The sequence below is a fragment of the Thalassophryne amazonica genome, chromosome 8 (assembly GCF_902500255.1).
Source record: "Thalassophryne amazonica chromosome 8, fThaAma1.1, whole genome shotgun sequence".
NCBI lineage: Eukaryota > Metazoa > Chordata > Actinopteri > Batrachoidiformes > Batrachoididae > Thalassophryne > Thalassophryne amazonica.
The window spans coordinates 11,082,365-11,105,887 of NC_047110.1; the positions used below are offsets into that span (position 1 = coordinate 11,082,365).

At 43.4% G+C, this 23,523-nt stretch overlaps 1 protein-coding gene across 1 annotated transcript in view; it reads right to left on the minus strand.

Annotated features, from left to right (window-relative positions):
- LOC117515255 (F-actin-capping protein subunit alpha-2) overlaps positions 1-23,523 on the minus strand; it is a 57,922-nt gene that overhangs the window by 3,179 nt on the left and 31,220 nt on the right. Inside the window, exons 4-9 of the mRNA XM_034175735.1 lie at positions 15,011-15,074; positions 14,274-14,480; positions 4,847-4,926; positions 3,967-4,045; positions 3,049-3,120; positions 1,644-1,706 (exon numbers count right to left, since the gene is read on the minus strand). Coding sequence (XP_034031626.1) covers positions 1,644-1,706; positions 3,049-3,120; positions 3,967-4,045; positions 4,847-4,926; positions 14,274-14,480; positions 15,011-15,074 — 565 coding nt within the window. The remainder of the gene's footprint in view (positions 1-1,643; positions 1,707-3,048; positions 3,121-3,966; positions 4,046-4,846; positions 4,927-14,273; positions 14,481-15,010; positions 15,075-23,523) is intronic.

Below are 23,523 nucleotides of genomic sequence, written 5' to 3' on the forward strand. Positions count from 1 at the left end.
CTTCCTGTTAAGGGGGAGTTTTTCCTTCCCACTGTAGCCAAGTGCTTGCTCACAGGGGGTCGTTTTGACCGTTGGGGTTTTACATAATTATTGTATGGCCTTGCCTTACAATATAAAGCGCCTTGGGGCAACTGTTTGTTGTGATTTGGCGCTATATAAAAAAATTGATTGATTGATTGATTGATATAGATATATATATATATATATATATATATATATATATATATATATAGGGTCGCCAATATTCTGTCTGACCGAGCAGAAAGCAGACATCACGCACATCTCCAGTGGCGGGCACAGCTAACCAAAAAGTTAGCTTCAATAGCCGCTAACCCATTTTGGGTCAAAATTCATAGAACATCGCCATCTACTGGATGTGAGTGTAAAAAGCAACCAACTATCATACAGTCGCCATTCGGTGCGCTCCTGTATCGCACAAATAGAATGTTCAGTTTTACAAATGCCTTTTTTTAACAAACGAAAAAAAAAATTACATACTTACAAATACAGATTTATTCAACCAACCAACCAACCAGTGATCATTGAGGCTCAATTTCCCATAATACCTTTGAGCATCTGTGAGTTTTAATGCTCAAACATTCAGAATTAGTGCATTACTTTAAAACTAAAAGATATTTGTGATATTTTCACTTTGTAAAAATGACAGTTAATGTTAATATCAATAAACTGTGTAGAATTAGTTTGGTTTTTAAATCAAAACCATAAGTCAAACCTGCTTTCCTTTTCAGGTCTTCTGCCTCACGTCGGAGGCATTGTATGCTGTGAATGTAAATTACTTTCTTTCCCCCTTTGTAGCAGCCAGGCAGCCAGGTCCCTTCTGCTGGGGTAGTGTTGAGCTCAGCTCCTCACAGCTGCCTGACTGCTGCAAAACACAACAGAGACGAACTAACGTGATTTTAGGGTTTAAAAATGTTTTTGACCGTTCAGTTTTACTTACTATGCCAGCAAAAAAACATTAGCGGACTAAAAGTTAGCGAGACTAAATTTAGCAGAAGCTAATTGGTCCACTGATGGTTTCTGAAGTTAGCTGAAAAGCTAATCCACTAACAAAAAAGTTAGCTTTGCAAATTAGCGGTTAGCGGAACTGTGCCCACCACTGCACATCTCTCGTCTCATTGGCTGCTACCATGTGCTTCCCAGTATCCTTCATGTTTTAAAGTCACTATGGTCCCTTATCACAGACCGTATGCGTTGCTATAGCAAGTAGTTGAAGGCCGTCTGATTGTTTAACTCCTTTCAGGGGAACAATGTAATTTTTTTCTGCCAATGTGCATTTTGATCATATAGGCCATGTTAAATCCCATACTCAAAAGCTAATAAATAAAACTGGAGTGGCACCAAAGAAAATTCTTTTTATGATGTAAATCTTAAAGAACCCAAAGGCCATACACTTTTATGATCCTGGGGAAAATTCTGTGATGGAACAAAATGTCATTTTGGGCTTTTATTCAACAATACTTTTTAAGCAAATGGTATGCCACTCAAATCTAAGAAATTAGACAATGTACATATGACCTGTAACACACACACACACTCTCACTCACTCACTCACTCACTCACTCTAATATTTCACACGTCAACAGCAGAGATTAATAAAATATCAGTTGCAGATTATTAGACACCTGATAATCGTTCTCTGCAGCCTCCATGATCTTGACAAACTCCTTTGCAGTCGAAGCTTCATTCTGAAGAGACATAAAAAACAAAGGACATGCACTAATAAGCAGATCCACACTGTAAACACTGATCAAACACACATTCAAACCCACACAAACATGGTTTAAAGACGACAATTAAATGGAACTGATCAAACCTCAGTGTTTAAATAGAGCTGAGTGTCAGCTCAGAAACATGAAGTGAACAGCAACCCAAAAATGTCAATGCTGCAGGTCAGTACAAATCACTGCCCCCCACCCCCCACCAAAAAAACAACAACAGCAGCACAGCCAAAATCCTCCTCCACAGGATTTGTTTCTGATAAGTCAGGAATAATTGAAAGCCTTTAATTGCTTCAACATTTCTGATGTATAATTCTACAAATTTCCCTCAGCACGTAGCGCTGTCATGTGTCCAAATTCTACCATCAGTAGTAACCGTGAACAGATGCAACATTCTTAAACAGCGTGTCAACACTGTTTAATTTTGTGCGCCATTAGCACACTAATGATAACCAGAGTGCCACTGTTAGCTTATTTTCCTTGTTACACCCTTATGTCACAAGGCACCATTCTATTATGATAGCCAATGAGCAAAAAAAAAAAAAAAAAAAAAGTGCAGAAACGGGATGAAACGGCTTACTCTGGCTTGCCTCCTAACAGGCTGGCTTATAAAATGCAGACCTGGCAACCCACCCAAAACAAAACTAAGGACTTGCACCCTGCTGCACCGTCGCAACAAATGCTTCTGCTTCAAATTTTTATCTTGAAGCACAATTAAACAAGTTTCAAGCTGCACTCACTATGAATACCCCATTGAAGGACGTTCATACATGATTGAAGCTGTTAAGAATATGAACACCTAGAAGAAACAACGCACTACCAACAATTTTGCAAATCGGGATGAAAGTTTTGAACAGCTTGAAACTTTCACACCAATTTTAAAACTGCTGCTGCTGATGGCTGTAACCACTATGTACAGCAAGTTTGTTCAAGATTGACTAAGATGGATCAAGAAGTTACTATGATGCTTCAAAACGTGCCCTGATTTGCTATTCGGGATGAAATGAGAAGGAACGGTGCACTTGTGGAATAACCCCATTAGTTCCTTGTTGGCACCAGTGCTGGTTTACCTGTTACTGTGTTAGCCTCCTAACATTAACCTGAGTGCGTCCGCTACCTTTTCAGAGTAAAGCTCTGCAGTGTCTTCTGAGCTCAGCCAGCATTGATGTGCCAAACCTAATTAATACGCTTGGCAGCAATTTGGACCCACAAGTTCAAACCCCTGCCCCAGTACAAACTATCTCAGTACTGCAGATCGTTTCAATAAGCAGAAATGAACCACGTCATAACATTTGTCATTTATACTCACAGAAATTGTCATGGACTCCTGGATTTCTTTGTGGCTCACCAGTTGAACATTGCCATCTTCATAGTAATGAACCTGGAATGATTTACATTTATCTTGTAACTTTTTCTTCATGACATCAGATTGTCAACAAGACATCAGCTCACATAGACAAACATCAACTCATTCACACAGCACTGAAGAGTCCAGACACTGACGGAAGCAGATTTAAAAGCTTCACAGTCACGAACTGCTATTTAACTGTGATCAACTGGGGAACCAAGGACCTAAGTGAAAACCACTGCTTCCTGTGTGTGTTTGTCTACGTATTTTTTTTTAATCCAGTGAATGCAATGTACTTCCGTACTAATCTAATTCCTACAGCATTTTTTTCCCACAGGGTGGGACAGAGTCTATTGTTTCTGTTTCTATATACGAGGTCTGTCAATAAAGTATAGGTACTTTTTATTTTTTTCAAAAACTATATGGATGTCATTCATATGTTTTTACGTCAGACATGCTTGAACCCTCGTGCGCATGCGCGAGTTTTTCCACACCTGTCGGTGACGTCATTCGCCTGTGAGCACTCCTTGTGGGAGGAGTCGTCCAGCCCCTCGTCGGAATTCCTTTGTCTGAGAAGTTGCTGAGAGACTGGCGCTTTGTTTGATCAAAATTTTTTCTAAACCTGTGAGACACATCGAAGTGGACACGGTTCGAAAAATTAAGCTGGTTTTCGGTGAAAATTTTAACGGCTGATGAGAGATTTTGAGGTGATACTGTCGCTTTAAGGACTTCCCACGGAGCGAGACGTCGTGCAGCACGCATGCGCACGAGGGTTCAAGCATGTCTGACGTAAAAACATATGAATGAAATCCATATAGTTTTTGAAAAAAAATAAAAAAGGACCTATACTTTATTGACAGCCCTCGTACGAGTAAATACCTGGATTTTCATGATGCCCGCCACCTGAGTGGTGGAGGGGGAAATGGCAAATTTCCACTCTGATCTCCAGCGTCCGTTCCTGTGTAATGGAACACAGATGTTAGAAGCACTAAGACGCCATCAAACAAAGAGGAGTCCTTCAGCGACTCATGGAACAGGCAATAGTCGAAATGCTGAGTTTAACAAAGAACAAACACAGAACATTTGTTTTTAAAAATTCTATGATTAAAAACAAATATTTCATATATTAAATGTCATCTTCCTTGCATAAGCCTGTTTACTTGAGTCTTGCACAATCATTTAAATCTGAATTCAGTTGCACTTTGCATCCCAAACCCATTATCTGTGCCCCCCCCCGGCATACCCCCCGAGGAGGGCTCGAGCCACAGTTTGAGAACCTTCATCTTCATGGATCCACAATGCTGTGTGGAAGGAAACACAGGAGATCAAATCCAGGGCCTACAGGATCATTACACTCAACCCATTAGCTCAATAAAATCCACCAACAAAGAGGATTGGTGCAGCTCTTATCCAATGAGGTTAAGCCGATCAGAAGCGGCTCAACAATGCTTCCAAGGGCTAACAGCAGCATTCTTACTGCAAAGTAATCTGTCAGCGAGTGGGAGTTCAAAAAGCTTCCACATTGTTTCACATGTTGAACTGAAGTTTAAATTCCACACAATCAGAAACGGCACTAAACTCGTGCTGGACACTTAAAGAGAGGTCACGCTGACGGCGTAACCACAGTCCTCCCTGCAGTCCTAAACATGGACTGACTGGTCCAGAAGAAGCACGCTGCTGCTGTGCGTCTCGCAATCATTTGTTCTCAGAAAAAAAAGGAGAGGTATGAACCACGTGCACTTTAACAAGCCACACCTACCAGAAGTTTTTTGGTTGAAACTGATGGCACTCGATGCACACGATGATGGTTTGATGCCCGTCAATGGTTTTCCCGTAAATCTGAAGCAAAACACAAAAATACTCTCTTAGCTGCACATTTAAAAACAACCACGAGCTGAAATGACTGACACCACACGGCCACCAACTGTGACCTCTGTCAACGCACTGAAGGGGTAGACATTATTAAAAAATACTCAAGTGGTTTTTCATTGGAAATTTACAAAGGCGTCGTAGTTTGGGAATAAAGTGTCTAACAAGTTAAGCCTTAATGCATACCTTCGTAACTAGTATCAAAGTGGGTGTGACTCTTCCAAAGTTGGTGAGTGTCATAGTGCAATTTAGCGCTGGAATAGTAGGGGGCGGGACATGAAGAACAAGGCAGGGACTTTGTTTCTCCCTGCACTACCCCTGCTGCTGGTCATTTATTTCTGGAGCAATTTGTCCCTCAATGACCTCCACTTCTTCATACAATCATCAACCTGCAAATCAATGTTACGTGCAATTTCCCTCCATGAATTGCTGGTTATTTGATTGTCTTTGTAGTTTTTCAACACCATGTTGTAAAGGTGGCCATATTTGCAGACTTCCGCTGACAAATATTTGATTCATGATCGACGTGCAATCGGAGTGCGCACTGCAAAACCTTTTAAATATGATGGAGTGAATCCGGAAAAGTGATCACAACCCTTGCTGTCTGCGTCGTTTTGAGGTGGAGGTTAAATTTTTGAGAGGCGCAAGTCAGTCTACGAAGAGAGGCTTGGAGAAGGTAAATAGCGATGCAGAGGGCTCTGCGTAGCATAAATCAAGTCTGATACTGTTTTATAAAGACACAAACATGGATGCAGTCTTTTATAGTTTCCACGGTTTTCCCCAATATGAAGCTGTAACAACTGATACAATCTACAGATGTGAAACAAAGATCAAAATGAAGAAGGAAGCAAGCATGAAGAAAAAGAAATGAAAACTGTCACCCTGAGAGTGACCGTTATCTTGCCAAAAGGTGAACAAAAGAGACGACCACGAGGAACGACCGCCAGGAATAAAGGGCAAGGGAATATATGATATTCATGTGAAATTTGGAGGCAAAATTTCAATGTTGTTTCGTAAAATTTAGTGTTTGACCTTTCTCTGACCTTGAGTTTGATCCTGTTGAGTGCTGAAAGGTATCGCCATATGACTGCTATATATGAACTTACAAGAGTCTACAATGATGATTTACATGTTTTGTCAAATCCCTAAAAAAAATCTAAATATTGAAAGTTTTTTTCATGATGACGTCATCAAATGATTTGGATAATTTCATCAAGCCCTTTAATTTGGTGTATTACATGACATGTTTTACTGTAATCTGAAGTTTTACCTAATTTAGGTAACCTTTGACCTCAAGCAAAACCCTGAAGGTCAAGGTCAATTGCTGAAGACAGATAATGGCTTATGGGCAAAGCCTATCACTATGTCCATGCCAAGTTTGGAGGCAAAATTTCAAAACTTGCAACTAGGAAAATTTTTTGTTGAATCGAGTGTTGACCTTGATGGTTCTGTGTGCTGAAAGGTACCTTGCTAGAGCTGCTATATGTGAAGTTGCAAGAGTCTGCAATTTAAACTGTGTGCTGCAAAGTGAGTTAAAGGTGAAAAACGCAATGATTACAAACAAAAAATCTAAAACAAAACCCCAACATACATATCTTGCAAAAACTTTGTTTTGGCAACATAATAAAGAATAGAACCCCAACACATTACTGAGATGTACCACTTCAGTTGGGAGGGAATCATTTTATAGACTCATTCATTCAAATATAGTTGCATTTTACTATGCGCTATTTCCAGGTGCCAGATTTTCTCGTATTTGCTTTGAAAATTAGGAATAAACAATCAGACTGTATAAATGATGAGAAACACAAATGTTCCAACTAAAAATCACACATTTGTTGCTTTTCACAGCTTTCTGAATGTGGAATTCAAGTTTCTCTCATTTTCATTACCTTACTCGAACCTCTTATGTGCATCATGCTTCATTTTTCTGTCTGATTTCTATGCTGTGCTCAGTACTTTTATGGCTCAGAGAGAATGATTAGTGACGCGTTTAATTAGTCTCCCTTTAGTGACTTTTTGCTGCTCCCTTTCTTGTTTTTATTTACAGCAAATACTTGTAGTAAGAACCTTCAGCTGCTCACGTGTTTTCACTCGGGGTCGCCACAGCAGATCAAAGATGGATCTGCAGGTTCATTTGACACAAGATTTATGCCGGGTGCTGTTCCTGGCACACCTTCATATTACATGGAGAATGGGCAGGGGTCGGTTTTGAACCAGGAACCTTCTGCACCAAAAACAAGTGCTTAACTCTAAATCACTAAGGGCCCTTGGGTAAGGTCTTTAATCCACTATTTGCTCCAAGTGTGTAGTGAGCACCTTGTATGGCAGTACCCTGACATCATCGGGGTGAATGTGAGGGATGATTGTAAAGCGCTTTGAGCATCTGATGCAAATGGAAAAGCACTATATAAATGTAGTCCATTTACCATTTAACTGCTTGGCTATGCCACTGCAAATTATCTCAGGAAATTCCTGAGAACCTTCAAACATAATGTTAATCTGCTGGCTGAACATAAGCACCCTCTACTGTCTACATTTGTTGTAATTTCTGTTTGGTTAATGCAATATTTTGGTTAAACACACTAAACTGAAACTACTAATCCACACTGTAGGCACTAATTGTTTCATTTCAACTCCACTGTGGTGGTTTTACAGGCAAATTTACAAAAATAGTCACTGTCACCTACTTACGGACCAACTGTACAGAAGGTCTAATACAGATGATGAGGCCCATTGGTGCTCATGCCTGCATGAAGTTGATGGGAGTCCATGACTTCTCTTGGACAGCACACCAGTCAATCAAAGGTTAGTTGGAACCCCAGCAAAGGCCAGTTCCAGCCAAGTGGACTGGGACCATACAGATGAAAAGTCTTGTTGTTTGACACAAGCCGGTAGCCTGAAGCCCAAACCTGTGGCTTCATTTATCAAATTATGTCCATCCATCCATTTTCTTCCGCTTTATCCAGAGTCAGGTCGCGGGGGCAGCAGCTCAAGCAAAGCCTCCCAGACCTCCAGATCCACACACACCTCCCCCAGCTCCTCCGGGGGAACCCCAAGGCGTTCCCAAGCCAGCCGAGAGATGTAATTCTTCCAGCGTGTCCTGGGTCTTCCCAGAGGCCTCCTCCCAATGGGACGTGCCCGGAACACCTCTCCAGCGAGGCGTCCAGGGGGCATCCTGAAAAGATGCCCGAGGCACCTCAACTGACTCCTTTCGATGTGGAGGAGCAGCGGCTCGACTCCGAGCTCCTCCCGAGTGACCGAGCTCCTCACCCTATCTTTAAGGGAGCGCCCAGCCACCCTGCGGAGGAAACTCATCTCGGCCGCTTGTACCCGCAATCTCGTTCTTTCGGTCATGAGCCAAATCTCATGACCATAGGTGAGGATCGGAACGTAGATCAATCGGTAAATCAAGAGCTTTGACCCCCTACTCAGCTCTCTCTTCACCACGACGGTCCGATACAGCGACCGCATCACTGCAGATGCTGCACCGATCCGTCTAGCGATCTCACGCTCCATCCGTCCCTCACTCGTGAACAAGACCCCGAGATACTTAAACTCCTCCACTTGAGGCAAGGACACTCCACCGACCTGAAGAGGGCAAAGCACCTTTTTCCGGTCGAGAACCATGGCCTCGGATTTGGAGGTGCTGATTTTCATCCCGGACGCCTCACACTCGGCTGCAAACTGCCCCAGTGCACGTTGAAGGTCCTGATTTGACGAAGCCAACAGAACCACATCGTCCGCAAACAGCAGAGACGAGATTCTGTGGTTCCCAAACCAGACCCCCTCTACACCCTGGCTGCACCTAGAAATTCTGTCCATAAAAATAACGAACAGAACCGGTGACAAAGGGCAGCCCTGGCGGAGGCCAACGTGCACTGGAAACAGGTTTGACTTACTACCAGCAATGTGAACCAAGCTCCTGCTGCGGTCGTACAGGGAACGGATAGCCCTTAGCAAAGGACCCCGTACTCCCGGAGTACTCCCCACAGGGTGCCCCGAGGGACACGGTCGAACGCCTTCTCCAGATCCACAAAACACATGTGGACTGGTTGGGCGACCAGGACGAAAACCACACTGTTCCTCCTGAATCCGAGGTTCGACCATCGGTCGAATTCTCCTCTCCAGTACTCTGGAATAGACCTTACCGGGGAGGCTGAGGAGTGTGATCCCCCTATAGTTGGAACACACCCTCCGGTCCCCCTTCTTAAACAGAGGGACCACCACCCCGGTCTGCCAATCCAGAGGCACTGTCCTCGATCGCCACACGATGTTGCAGAGGCGTGTCAGCCAAGACAGTCCCACAACATCCAGAGACTTAAGGTACTCAGGACGGATTTCATCCACCCCAGGAGCCTTGCCACCGAGGAACTTTCTAACCACCTCGGTGACTTCTGCCTGGGTAATGGATGAGTCCGCCTCTGGGTCCCCAGTCTCTGCTTCCTCTTCGGAAGACGTGACGATGGGATTGAGGAGATCCTCGAAGTACTCCTTCCACCGCCCAACAACATCCCCAGTCAGGGTCAACAGCTCCCCATCCGCACCGTAAACAGTGCCGGTGGAGAACTGCTTCCACCTCCTGAGGCGTCGGACGGTTTGCCAGAATCTCTTCGAGGCCGACCGATAGTCCTCCTCCATAGCCTCCCCGAACTCCTCCCAGACCCGAGTTTTTGCCTCTGCGACCACACGGGCTGCGGCACGCTTGGCCTGCCGGTACCTGTCAGCTGCCTCTGGGGTCCCACCTACCAACAAAGATAAGTAGGACTCCTTCTTCAGCTTGACGGCATCCCTTACTTCCGGTGTCCAGCACCGGGTTCGGGGATTGCCGCCGCGACAGGCACCAGAGACCTTGCAACCACAGCTACGAGGGCCACATCAACAATGGAGGTGGAGAACATGGTCCACTCGGATTCCATGTCTCCAACCTCCCCCGGGATCTGGGAGAAGCTCTCCCGGAGGTGGGAGTTGAAGACCTCCCTGACAGAGGGTTCCGCCAGTCGTTCCCAGCAGACCCTCACAATACGTTTGGGCCTGCCAGGTCTGACCGGCTTCCTCCCCTCCCAGCGGATCCAACTCACCACCAGGTGGTGATCGGTCAACAGCTCTGCCCCCCTCTTTACTCGAGTGTCCGAGACACGTGGCCGAAGGTCAGATGATACGACTACAAAGTCGATCATCGACCTCCGGCTCAGGGTGTCCTGGTGCCACGTGCACTTATGGACACCCTTGTGCTCGAACATGATGTTCGTGATGGAAAACCTGTGACTAGCACAGAAGTCCAACAACTGAACACCACTCGGGTTCAGATCGGGGAGGCCGTGCTTCCCGATCACCCACCTCCAGGTCTCACTGTCGCCGCCCACGTGGGCGTTGAAATCCCCCAGGAGAACAATGGAGTCCCCAGTCGGAGCGCTATCTAGTACTCCTCCCAGGGACTCCAGGAAGGTCGGGTACTCTGCACTGCCGCTTGGCCCGTAGGCCGAGACAACAGTGAGAGACCTGTCCCCGACCCGAAGGCGTAGGGACGCGACCCTCTCGTTCACGGGAGTGAACTCCAACACATGGCGACTTAGCTGGGGAGCAATAAGCAATGCAACCCCAGCTCTCCACCTCTCCCCGTGGGCAACGCCAGAAAAATGAAGCGTCCAGCCCCTCTCCAGGAGTTGGGTACCAGAGCCCATGCTGTGCGTGGAGGTGAGCCCGACTATCTCTAGTCGATATCTCTCAAACTCCTGCACAAGCTCAGGCTCCTTGCCCCCCAGCAAGTTGACATTCCACGTCCCAACAGCCAGGGGCTGTGAGCATGGACCGGGCCACCGGGCCACCCGCCCTCAACCACCACCCAATCCTCTCTGCACCCGACCCCCATGGCCCCCTCTGCAGGTGGTGAACCCACAGGAGGGCGGGCCCACGTTGCTCCTTCGGGCTGAGCCTGGCTGGGCCTCATGGGCTAAGGCCCGACCACCAGGCGCTCGCGCACAAGCCCCAACCCCAGGCCTGGCTCCAGGGTGGGACCCCGGCTCCGCCATACTGGGCGACGTCTTGGTCCTTGATCTTTCACTGGTCATGGAGGTTCTGAGCTACCCTTAGTATGACCCGTCAACTAGGACCTGTTTGCCTTGGGAGATCCTACAGGGAGCACAAAGCCCCCGACAACATAGCTCCTACGATCATCCGGGTACGCAAACTCCCCCACCATGATAAGGTGGCAGCTAGAGGGGAGTAAAAAAAAAAAAAAAAGTGTTACAAAAAAAAGTTCTGACCTCTATCACGAACAAAATTTAATGTATGCAAGTACAAAATGTCTGTATCAACCGGTGCACGCCAGCTGTGCAAACATCTGTAAGTAATCAGCTGTTTCCTACAAGTTTGAACTCACATTTGTGCCCATTCAGTCATTTGCAATCAGAAATATAAATATATTATATAATACAAGTATTTGTCCATCACTTTTAAAGGTTTTGACACAATTAGGTTACACATCTGTTTCTAATGAAAATTTTGCTATTTGCATATTTGAGAAAATGAAAAATTATGTGGATGGTGCATTCTGTGTTGTCAGCAAAGCTTTCTATTTTAATCCGGGGCTGGGGGAGGTCACAGTACAATGATATGACCTTTAAGTTTGACTCTTGATCCTAGTAGTACACCCCTAGAGGAGTAAAAAAAAAATAAATAAATAAAACTGGGGTGGACACACTGGATCGTGGGCAGGAAGGGTGAAATTCAAGATGGTGTCCAAGATGGCCGCCATGCCATAAAATGGCCAATAATGTCCCACAGAATTGAGCCATATATTGATTTTGGTGGCTAACCCCATGTTTCAGGGTCAAGGAATCCACTGAAGTAACGCATCTTCATATCTAATTTACTTCTGGTAGAATTCAATATGTCCACCAAAATGGCTGATTCATCATTGAAACTGCCAAAGAGTTGAGCAAACCTGTTGAGTTTGGTGTATAACCTTGTGTTTTCAGGCTCAAGGAAACCAAAGGGATGGGGTTCATCCACATACCGTGCTTGATTTTATTGGAATTCAATACGGCGGCCAAATTTGCTGCCATATCATTGATATGTTTTACATTATGCCTGGGAATTTTTCAATAATAAAAATTTCTTGACACTCACATTATTTGCAGAGCCCGGAAAACATTCAGAAGCTTGATTTAACTTTCAGTTTTAACATCATTTCATGTTCATGAGTTATTACTGTGAATTGCATCCAAGTATCAGTTGTTATAAAGTGTTGAAAAGCTTCAATGGAGAGTTAGTTTCCAATGATAACACCTTCGGGGTTTTTACATGAATCCATGTCACTGGTTTGGCATTTGCAAAATATGCAGCATGGAGGTTTTAGTTCCCTGCAAGGGCCTACACGTTTCACCAGGTCATATTTGAATATCTCATGTGGATCACACACCCTGGCTATATATCCAGCTTCTTTTGGCCACTTCCAATTGGCAAACAACCTCCTTGCCTCAGTAAGAGCACTCATGATGGGCCGTGGCTGGATCTTCCAGCATGACAATGACCCAGTCCAGAACACACAGCCAGGGCAACTAAAGCCCTGGTCCCACCGAATAATGAACGATGAAGAATGAGCCACATAGCATTTTTTTTTGTACAAGTCAAGTTATTCAACAAACGTGGGAGAATAGTGGCTCTTAGAGGCAGAATATTCGGATAACGAGGCTCATCTCTGGGCGTGGCACAGGCTCAGAGATGAGACAGGACAGGCTATTTTGGCTCCGCACTCTCACGCACTTCGTCGTGACAATCCCACCTGCTTTGTGCACTGGATGCTGTGTATATAGAATAATTATTTTGTAGTGGATTAATCATTTTCTGTCAGAGTTTAGCTGTTGAAAACACCTCTAATCACTTCCAGAATCACAGAGGACTATTTCATCTACAGCTTTTCTTTCTCTCTCTTTCCTGCACTGCATGAGATGAACTTATTTAGAACAGTCTAAAAGGTAATTATTTGTAATGGCTTGGCAAAACAGTTGCATGTTCATTCCTTCTCATGAGCAGCTGTAAAAGTATGTTTATGACAGATTTAACATCTCATTGTAATCGATCAGATGAGCTGCGCTGTGTGCGCTGACACAATCACTTGCACTCGCAGTGTTTTTTTTAATTGCACAATTTTCATATACGTGGCAAATAATCACTGAAATTTCTGACAAATCCATACATGGCTAGTCATGGCTTTATTATTCGGTGGGACCAGGGCTTAAAGAGTGGCTCCGTAAAGAAGCATTTCAAGGTCCTAGAGTAGCCTAGCCAGTCTCCAGGCCTGAACTCAATAGAAAATCTTTGAAGGGAGCTGAAACTCAAAACCAGAAAGATCTGGAGAAGATCTGTGAGGACGAGTGGACCAAAATCCCTGCGGCAGGGAATACTTATTTGCCTCACTGTATAGGCATGAATATATTTTTCGTGAACTATTTTTTGTAACATGCGTATGTCTATCTAGATTATTTTTTGCCAAATAAAATAAAAAAGGTAAAAATTTGTAGAATTGGAAACTAGTGTTGCTGGAGGCTTGTAGTCTATGCTCTAGTTTCCTTTACAATTAGGCTCTGTGTGAAGATGAAACCCATCCAAAAGGATTCCTTAGCCCTGAAAACATAGGGTTAGACATCAAACTCAACAGGTTTGCTCAACTTTTTGTTAATATCAATGACGCATTGGCCATTCTGCGGCCATATTGAATTCCACCAGATGTAAATGAGATACGGTGATGAGAGTTGCCTCAGTGTGTTCCTTGGCCCTGAAAACATTTGGTTGTAGCTTAATTCCGAGTCATTGTATGGTATTTGTTATACCACTAGATGCTATGTGTATGCAAGACCAGCGTTATGTGTGTATTTACACATATTTCCAAGCATAAAAGACAACTTGGAAAATTCCACACTGCATAGAAATGTTCATATGTGCAGTTTATGCACAAACCTGTGCGTATGAATGGTTCATAAATAAGGCCCTGGGAATTGAACTCCTGCCAATATATTACGGTTATCTCACAGAGAAGATAGTACTGTCTGTTCAACTGAAAAGACTGATACGCAAAGTTTCAAAAGATAATAACTTGACCAGAACTCTTCTACAGTGATTTTCAATATGGAGTAAATAATGATTTCCCCCCCCCCCCCCCCATTACATTTTTAAGACCTTTGAAAGATGGTGTTAAGCTGTTTTAAAGCCCATTAAGACTACTGCTATTTTGAAATTAACAGATGCAACACTTTATTTTAAAGATGCACAGACAACACTGGGCTGATGGCGGGAGGCAGGAGAGTGAGACATACAGTGCAGACGCCACTGGGGTAGTGCTCCTTGACGTAGGCCCTGACGGCTGAGTCCACGGCGCTCCTCCAGCCCTCCAGTACACCGTCAACATCGTGAGGCAGCGGGTCGCTAGCCTCCTTCCTCAGGTGGTCGAACTTGAAAGAGATTTTGTTTTTGGGATCTAGGACCCGGCCATTCCCGATGTCACCATGTTCTGTGATTAAGACCTAGGAAGAAAAAAAGATCATGAACAACAAAGAGGACAGAAAAAAGCAAACCAGAAAGAAGGTGTTAAAGAAAAGGCCAACAAAAAAAGATGAAGAAAGAAGAACAAAGTACAGAAGGGAAAAGAAAAGACCAAAGGAAGAGTAGATAGCAAATGGTTTTGTCAAAGAAAAAAAAAGAACAAAGAGATGAATGCAGTAGAAGGACAAAGACAAGAACACGTTTCCATCAGCTCTCCTCCACATCAACAGGCAGCCTGCTGGGTAATAGAGGAGGGAGTCTCACCATATGATGTGGGAAAACACGGGCATGATGACATCTTTACATAAGACACTGCAATAATTACTGACACTAACATTCATTCACCAACATGTCAAACCTCTGATCATCTCACAGGCAGAAAGCACAACATCATCAACAAGAGTGTTTGTTAACTTGGAGACGAAGCAAAACCACACACAGACACGGCAATCAACACTGAGAGCTTCACGATTTCAGTCAGAAAGCAGCAATTACTACAACATACACTCACCTGCTCTTCATAGCCCTCAACTTTTACCGGGGTGAACTGGTCCAAATTGTACTGTGCAAATGCACTGCAGAGAGAAAAACCATTTAAATAAATACTTCAATCATGAAACTTTGTCTAGAGCTTACATTTTTGACTGGATTTGATATGTATAGTTGTACTCAAAAGTTTACATACACTGCCATTTTTTTTGGGCCCATTTTTCAGAGAATATGAATGATAACATAAAAACTTTTTTCACTCACGGTTCATGGTTGAGTGAAGCCATTTATTGTCAAATGACTGTTTACTCTTTTTAAATAATGATGACATAAACTACCCAAATGGTCCTGATCAAAAGTTTACATACCCCTGTTCTTAATACTGTGTTTTGGCCTCTTTAACATCAGTGACAGCTTGGAGTCTTTTGTGGTCATTATGGATGAGGCTCTCTGATGGTAAAAGCTGCCACTGAATATGTCTTGGACTTTAGTTACATCAATTATGAAGAAATGCAAACAGTACGGCACTCTGTGGTAAATCTGTGTGGAGCAGACAGTTCTCAAAAACTGGGCGACTGTGCAAGAAGGAGAAGGGTGAGGAAAGCCACCAAGACACCCAGACAACCAAAGTAATAGGCTTATGTGGCTGTGAATGGAGAAATTGTGCACAGTGCAAATTTTGCTTCACCAGTCTTAAGGTGCTTTTACACTGGGCCAACGTAGAGTTACGTAATGCAGCGCATCGACTGCATTGAGCTTATGCAGCCCTACATGGCAATATGCTGAGCAGGGTTCTCACCAGGATTTTTTCCACAGCATAGGGGGGAACTTAGCAAGAATAGCCACGCGAGGAGCATTGCAGGTGTGAGTACTGTAAGAGGGCACTACCCGACGCTAACCTGGTGAAAAATCCTTTTAGGTTTTTTTTTTTTTTTTATAAATCAGTACATACCTGCATTGCTAGATTTTATTCATCCAGCTGGACTCTGCTGAACTTTGCTGGCAGTGAAGCATCAAAACCACAGAGTAGTTTCGGAGGGCCAAAACTACAGAAGAAGAAGAAGAAGAAGAAGGGGTGGGCCAAAGGCCCCCCCCGCAGCATACGCAGCCATTCCTATGTAGTAGATACGGGTCAGTCACAATCAAGGTGTCTTAAGGTGTGTCACCTTAAGACAAAAATCAAAGTAAGTATTTTTCTTTGAATTTAGACCCATTATGAAGACCAATGTCTAGTGCAATATAATCCAAAATTTTATTCATGTATCTCTAGCCAATTTTTTTGGGTGACAATATTAAGACGAAGAGGCAAAGTCACATTTTGACCGTCACGGACTCTACAATAGAAAGGATATCCTTAATACAAGAGTCATTTATTTTACTATTTACTTAAAAAAATTGGTATATGTTTTGGTTATAAGGCTTAACAAACTGTATTCTTCAATATAGATAGAGCACTTCATCATGGATACTCAGAATCATCCATGTACTATTTTAAAACTATATGTCACAGACTCTACGTGTGTAGAGTCCGTGACATGGTGCTACCTATAGCCTTCATCATAACAGGTATAGGACCTAATTATTTATTCCATTCAACTTATATCCTCTAATTATCCTAACACAGGACAATAAAACTACCTAAGTTACATTCACCATGCTATTATTTTTAAATATAGGTATGTCAGACTCTACAGGATTTTCTGAACATCTGAGACCATGCAGTGTGATCATTGCCAAAAACAAAATATTGCTCTGGCCGCAGTAAATCTTGTTTATTTTTTTAGACACCCTTGAGACTTTAAATAAAATTATTTAAAGACCAAAGGATGACTTTTTATTGTTTTCATTCAGCATTTCCATACAATATTGTCTTGAAAATGAAATTTTACAACAGTGTAACTCATTTCTGTAAAACTATGTAGCTGTCTCGGATCACCCAAAATTGATGAAACTTTCTGAAAACAGAAAACAGATATTTGTTTATATCATAGAAAAACATTTACATAAAAGACTACCACACCTTTATTGTTATACAATAAAACATGTTGCATCAATTTTAAAGTGACACAGAGTAACGCCTAATTTCATTTAAAGATGCACCACGTTTCTGGTCATAACTTGTTAAATATTAGGATTAATCAAACCATTTGTTCGGCAACATGAAGTTTTTTTTCATATGCAGATGCTGAAAGCAAAAGCACATCTTCATGACATATGTTTTAGTGTTTCTCATATAACATCTGTATTTTGTATCTATAGCCTTGAATGTGACCGACCCGATAGCACAATGCAACTCTACGCAGGCCAGGTGTGAAAGGGGCTTTAGCTTCATAGTTGGAGTAGAGCAGAAAAGGATATTGTTTCACCAAAACAGATCAAATCTAGGCTTGCATTTCAGATGTACCTTCTGGCAATTTGTAGCTAAACTTTCAGGTCTTTTTTTTTTTTAAGAAAATTCTCCTCTATACCACTTCATCATAAAGCTGTATAACCGGTGAGGTTATTAGGGGAGACAATGGAGTGAAATGGGAAAAGTGACCAATCACAGCTCCTGCAGTCTGCTGTTTCGATGTGTGGTTTAAATTTTTGGGAGGTGCATGTCAGGCTAGGAAGAGGGGCTAGGAGAATCTACACAGCAAAGCAGAGGGTTCTGCATACTTTATTTAAAGTCTTTAGAATGAGGGGAGTCATGGTATGGGCGGAGTGTCACTACTCATGGAGATATGTACTTATGATACACGTGTGACTAGGGATGGGTATTGATAAGGTTTTATCGATAGATGCCATTATCGATTCTGCTTATCGATCCGATTCCTTATCGATTCCCTTATCGATACCTCGTGAATTTTGTACTAAAAGTAGGCTTTACAGGTTTTCTATGTATTTCCTTGAGTCTTAAAGTAAATAAATATGAAATTAGTCACTGTATCCTTGATCTCTGGACATAAATAAAAATAAACAAAACTGTGTTTCGCTTTGAAGTTATTCAGACTGAATTCTATCGTTCTATCTTGACTTGTCAGAGAGCTGTGCAACATTTGGAGCTGTGTGAACAGAACGGAGGATGATTCTCGTTTCTTTCTCGCAACGAGACAGGAGTCCCAGTTAGTAACTTTAATCTGCACAAAAGTGACTCACGACTCATATTCAGGGATGAAAGAGGTGAAAAACAAAAAAAGCTGAAACCCAAAATTACCCCCAACACCACCTGCACGAAAATGTTTGAATTCTAGAAGCTCTGAAATGCAATCTGGGACTATTCCAGACAATAAACTGGAGTGAGTGCAGCATCCATTTAGGTGAGAAAAAAAAATACAACTTTCCTTATTCAAATTCATTCCAGTAGTATTCTGCTCTTACTAGGATGCAGCAGTTTTCTAGTTTGGCAGAAAGTTCTGGAGGAAATCACTGAAGAAATGAACTGAAAATATGGTTTGACCAAAACAAACTGTCATTAAACTTAAATAAGACAGGGATGAAATGGAGGTGTAAGAGTCACTAGGTGTTCACAGGAAGCACTTATTTATGTATGTATTTATTTATTTATGTTAGTTGCTATTATATATTTTCTGTTATGTTTCTATTCAGGTTCTTTTTGTCTCTTTCTCTAAAATTGTATATAATAATCATTAGATTATTAATATATAAGCAAAAATAAATTTAAGGAATATTACAATTTGAACACAAATGCACCCGAACGTGATGAGAGCTGCAATTGCTAAATGCTAACTTTTAACATTGAAAATGCCATAGACATGCTAACGCGTTAGCATTGATCCCGTTTTTAAGTTATAAAATACATCTATCAACTGTTTCAGAAGAACATAACAGGTTGGTTTAACATAGAAAAGGTAAATAATACTCAGACGTATGCTCTTTAGGGTTTTAGCGGGGGAAAATTAAGCGAAAGAAATAATCGAAGCAATTGACCGAAGCATTGCTTCAATCTGCGAACCACGCTTCGATTGGTTCAAGGTTCAAAGCAAAGCCGCGCTGCAGAAAAGTTGATTAAGGACCCGCTGCAGAGTCTGTAATCAATGTAGAGAAATGATAATTTTCCTGACAAACACCCGCCAAAACAACGGCCACTCTGAAGGACCGATAACAGAATCGTTGAGCACAAAGCTTATTGATGTCGGTGGATCGAATCATTTCTTAACGATACCCGAAAGGAACCGGTTCTCGATACCCATCCGTATGTGTGACTGCCTCATAAACTGAAGAAAACATATCTGCACAATTTAGAGCAACATACAGTACATCCAGAAAGTATTGACAGTGCTTAATTTTTTCCACATTTTGTTATGTTACAGCCTTATTCCAAAATGGATAAAATTATTTTCCCCTCAAAGTTCTTCATACAATACTCCATAAAGACAATGTGAAAAAAGATTGAGATTTTTGCAAATTTATTAAAAATAAAAACTAAGAAATCACATGTACATAGGTATTCACAGTCTTTGCCATGAACCTCAAAATTGAGCTCAGGTACAACCTGTTTCCACTGATCATCCTTGAGATGTTTCGACAGCTTAATTGGAGTCCACCTGGGGTAAATTCAGTTGACTAGACATGATTTGCCTTCTTGCTCTCGGTCGGGATGGTCACATTTTTCTCTCCTTCTCCCTCCCCAACTTTCCTGCTACTGTAGCGTGTTTTGTCTGTGAGGCTCCCAGCCCTGCTCCTCTGGAAAACGGCAAAATGGATCTGATCAAGTGGTCTCTGAACGCAATTGATACTATTTTTTCCACAAGACACTCGGGAGCGGAGGACCCGACCTGTCCTGCTGGGACACATGTGGCGGGTTACATGATGGACAGCTGGCGGAGGTGGCAAGTCATGTGCCTGTACACGTTGTCTGTGGAGGACGATGAAGATATTTACTTATTTGAAGCTGTGGTGACCGGGTTTCTGCTGTGTGGAGCGGCCATAGCACTGGTTTACCGGAAAATTAAGAAGGTGAAGGCGGCATTAATTGGCCCGTCCAGGCTGCCCCACATGATTGATTCGATTGGAAGGGCAATGACAGCTCAGTCGAAGGGCGTCAACCGCACGTTGGAATCCATCTCGGGGAGAATGGCTGCACTGGAAAACCACTATGATCGTCAGTAAGACCACATCTCCTCTATTCAGATGTATTTGGGAGCCACTCTGAAGTTTCAGACTGTGGAATCTGCCAGGCGTCTGTTAATCTGGATATCTATTTGGTTTCCAAACACCAGCTGTCCTTCAAGGCCGCTGGGATAAAATCCTCCCCCCGAAGAACACTCCTGATAGCCTCGCTCCTCGTCTCCCCCGCCTCCTTGTCTTCCCCTCCCTCCTTCCCTTCCCAGTCCTGAGATGTTGAGTGTGGGACCTTGAGACTCTGGTGGACTGATTCAGGACTGGGATCCCCCCCCCCCCAGGATGGACAGATAAGGCCTGTTGATGGCGCCTCAAGGGAGGCCTTTCCGGGCTGTCTGTCTGGACACTGGACACATCCAAGTCTCGGCTGTTGTCTGTCGTCTGTTGTGTTTTTTTGTTTTTGTTATGACTGTTTTTCTGTGCTATGGGTTTTTTTTTTGCTCTCCAGTGGTGCTGCGGGAGTTCAACGCAGCAGCAATGGAGGTTTTCTTTTCCCAATTCTTTCATGTGTGTGCTTTTATGTGTTCATGTACCGGACCGGCTTATATGTGTTGTTGTTTGTTAAGTGTGTCATGAGGCCAGTCAAGGTTTGCTCAGCCCTGCTCATGACCGAGGGCAGGGATATACATCTGGAGCTGGGTCCCCGGATGCCAAAAAGGCGACCTCTGCTCCTAACTGGCAATTAGGATGGGTAAAAATGCAGTAAACATTTCATTGTGCAGGGAACATGTTCCTATGTGCATATGACAATAAACTTCTTTTGAATCCTTGAATTTGATAAGACACGCACCTGTCTATATATAAGGTCAGAGTTGACAGTGCATGTCAGAGTACAAACAAAGCATGCAGTCAAAGAAATTGTCTGTAGACCTCCGAGACAGGATTGTCTCGAGGCACAAATCTGGGGAAGGGTACAGAAACATTTCTGCAGCTTTGAGCACAGTGGCCTCCATCATCCAAAAATGGAAAAGTTCAGATCCACCAGGAATCTTCCTAGAGCTGGCCACCCGTCAAAACTGAGGGATCAAGGAGAAGGGCCCTAGTCAGAGAAGTGACCAAAAACCCAATGGTCACTCTGTCAGAGCTCCAGCATTCCTATGTGGAGAAAGGAGAACCTTCCAGGAGGACAACCATGTCTGTAGCAATCCGCCAATCAGGCCTGTATAGTAGAGTGGCCAAACAGAAGCCTCACTTTAGTAAAAGGCACATAAGAGCCTGCTGGGAGTTTGCCAAAAAGGACTCTCAGACCACAAGAAACAGAATTCTCTAGTCTGATGAGAAAGATTGAACTCTTTGGTGTGAACGCCAGGCATCATGTTTGGAGGAAACCAGGAACCATCCCTACAGTTAATCATGGTGGCGGCAGCGTCATGCTGTGGGGATATTTTTCAGCAGCAGGAACTGGGAGACTAGTCAGGAATGAGGGAAAGATTAATGCAGCAATGTACAAAGACATCCTGGATGAAAACCTGCTCCAAAGCGCTCTTCACTGCAGACTGGGGCAACGGTTCATCTTTCAGCAGGACAATGACCCAAAGTACACAGCCAAGATATCAAAGGAGTGGCTTCAGGACAACTCTACGAATGTCAACACTACAGAGTGTAGTGTTGTAGGGTGTAGCAGCACACAACACTACACCCACATCCATCTTATCTTGTGTATAATTTACACAACATTTATCTTAGACCTCTCCAGAAAGTATAGCAGATCATATCTGCGAGCTCATATACACAAACATCTGAAAGGTCTGAAACTTTGGGCATTTAACTTCCCCAGTCAGCAATTAGACACGGATGAATAACATATTTGTGTACCCCGACTGTGAAACAGCCCACATCAAACCTCTGTGCAGTTCTAAACTCACAGTTGAGGCTGCAGAAGGAGCAGGCTTTCAGGAGTGGGGACAAGGTCGGGTTTAAAGAGTCCAAGTACAGATTTGGGAAGATGGTTAGGGAAACTAAACAGCTGTACGCTGAGAAACTTCAACATCAGTTCTCAGCCAATGACTCGACTTTTATCTGGAAAGGGCTCAGACAGATCAACTACAAACCAAATCTCCCCCATTCTGCCAAGGACCCTCATCTGGCAAACCAGCTGAATGAGTTTTACTGCAGATTTGAAAGACAATAGGACACTCCTATTAACACTCACCATGATGATCATCAGCTCCAACCCACCAGCACCTGCTCCTCCCCCACCCCCCCCCCACCCCCAAACTGGGATCTGCTCCCTCATACAACTGCTCACAGCAAAGTCCCCCACCTACTTCCCCACCACACCTCTCTCAATTCATGAGAGGGATGTAAACAAGCTCTTCAAGAGACAAGACCCACGCAAAGCACCCAGACCTGACTCTGCCTCCCCATCCATACCGAAGAACTGTGCAGACCAACTGTACCGGAGTTCACAGACATCTTCAACACCTCACTGCAGACATACCAAGTGCCAGCATGCTTCAAGGCCTCTACCATCAGTCCCATCCCCAAAAAACAAAGAACTACAAGACTTAATAACTACAGACCTGTCGCCCTGACCTCTGTGGTGATGAAGACCTTCCAGCGCCTTGTCCTCACACACATCAAGGCCATCTATAACCCACACATGGATCCCCTGCAGTTCGCCTTCACAGCCAACAGGTCTGTGGATGAAGCCATCAACATGACCCTCCACTTCATCCTCCAGCCACAGCACAACAAAGGATGTACTTTCTGGTGCAGCTAAAGTTCAACCTGCCAAAAACAATGATGGTGAACGTCTAGAATGGCATAATTGAGTCCATCCTCTCCTCTTCCATCACCATCTGGTACACTGCTGACACTGCTAAGGACCGAAGTAGACTGCAGCCTATCATCCATGCTGCAGAGAAAGTAACTGGCTGCATTCTGCCATCCCTACAGGACCTGTATGCCTCCAGGGCCCTGAGGCAAGCAAGGAAGATTGTGGCCAATCCCACCAGCCAGGTCACAAACTTTTTGTCACCATTTCCTCTGGCAGGAGGTTGAGGTCAATCAGGACAAAAACTTTAAGACACAAAAACAGCTTCTTTCCATTGGCAGATAGACTAATAAACAAAGCTAGACAGTTGTTAGATAGTAAAGTACAGATTGGTGATCCCTGCACTGAAATGTACTATACATCTCTTCTCTTATCACCTGCTTTTGCACTGTCCCATTCCATTATATTCCATATTTACTTAACAGTGAATATAGTTTTACCTATTTTTCACCTCTTACGGAAAGGTTGTTTTTTTTTCTTATTGTTTATGCACCAATAACAACAGATCAAATTCCTTGTATGTGCGAACTTACTTGGCAATAAATTAGATTCTGGTTCATTGTTACAGCAGCACCCAAAAACAGAGTTGAAAAGGTAGCTTAGTTTTAAAAAATAAAATATGTACAAAAGGTGAC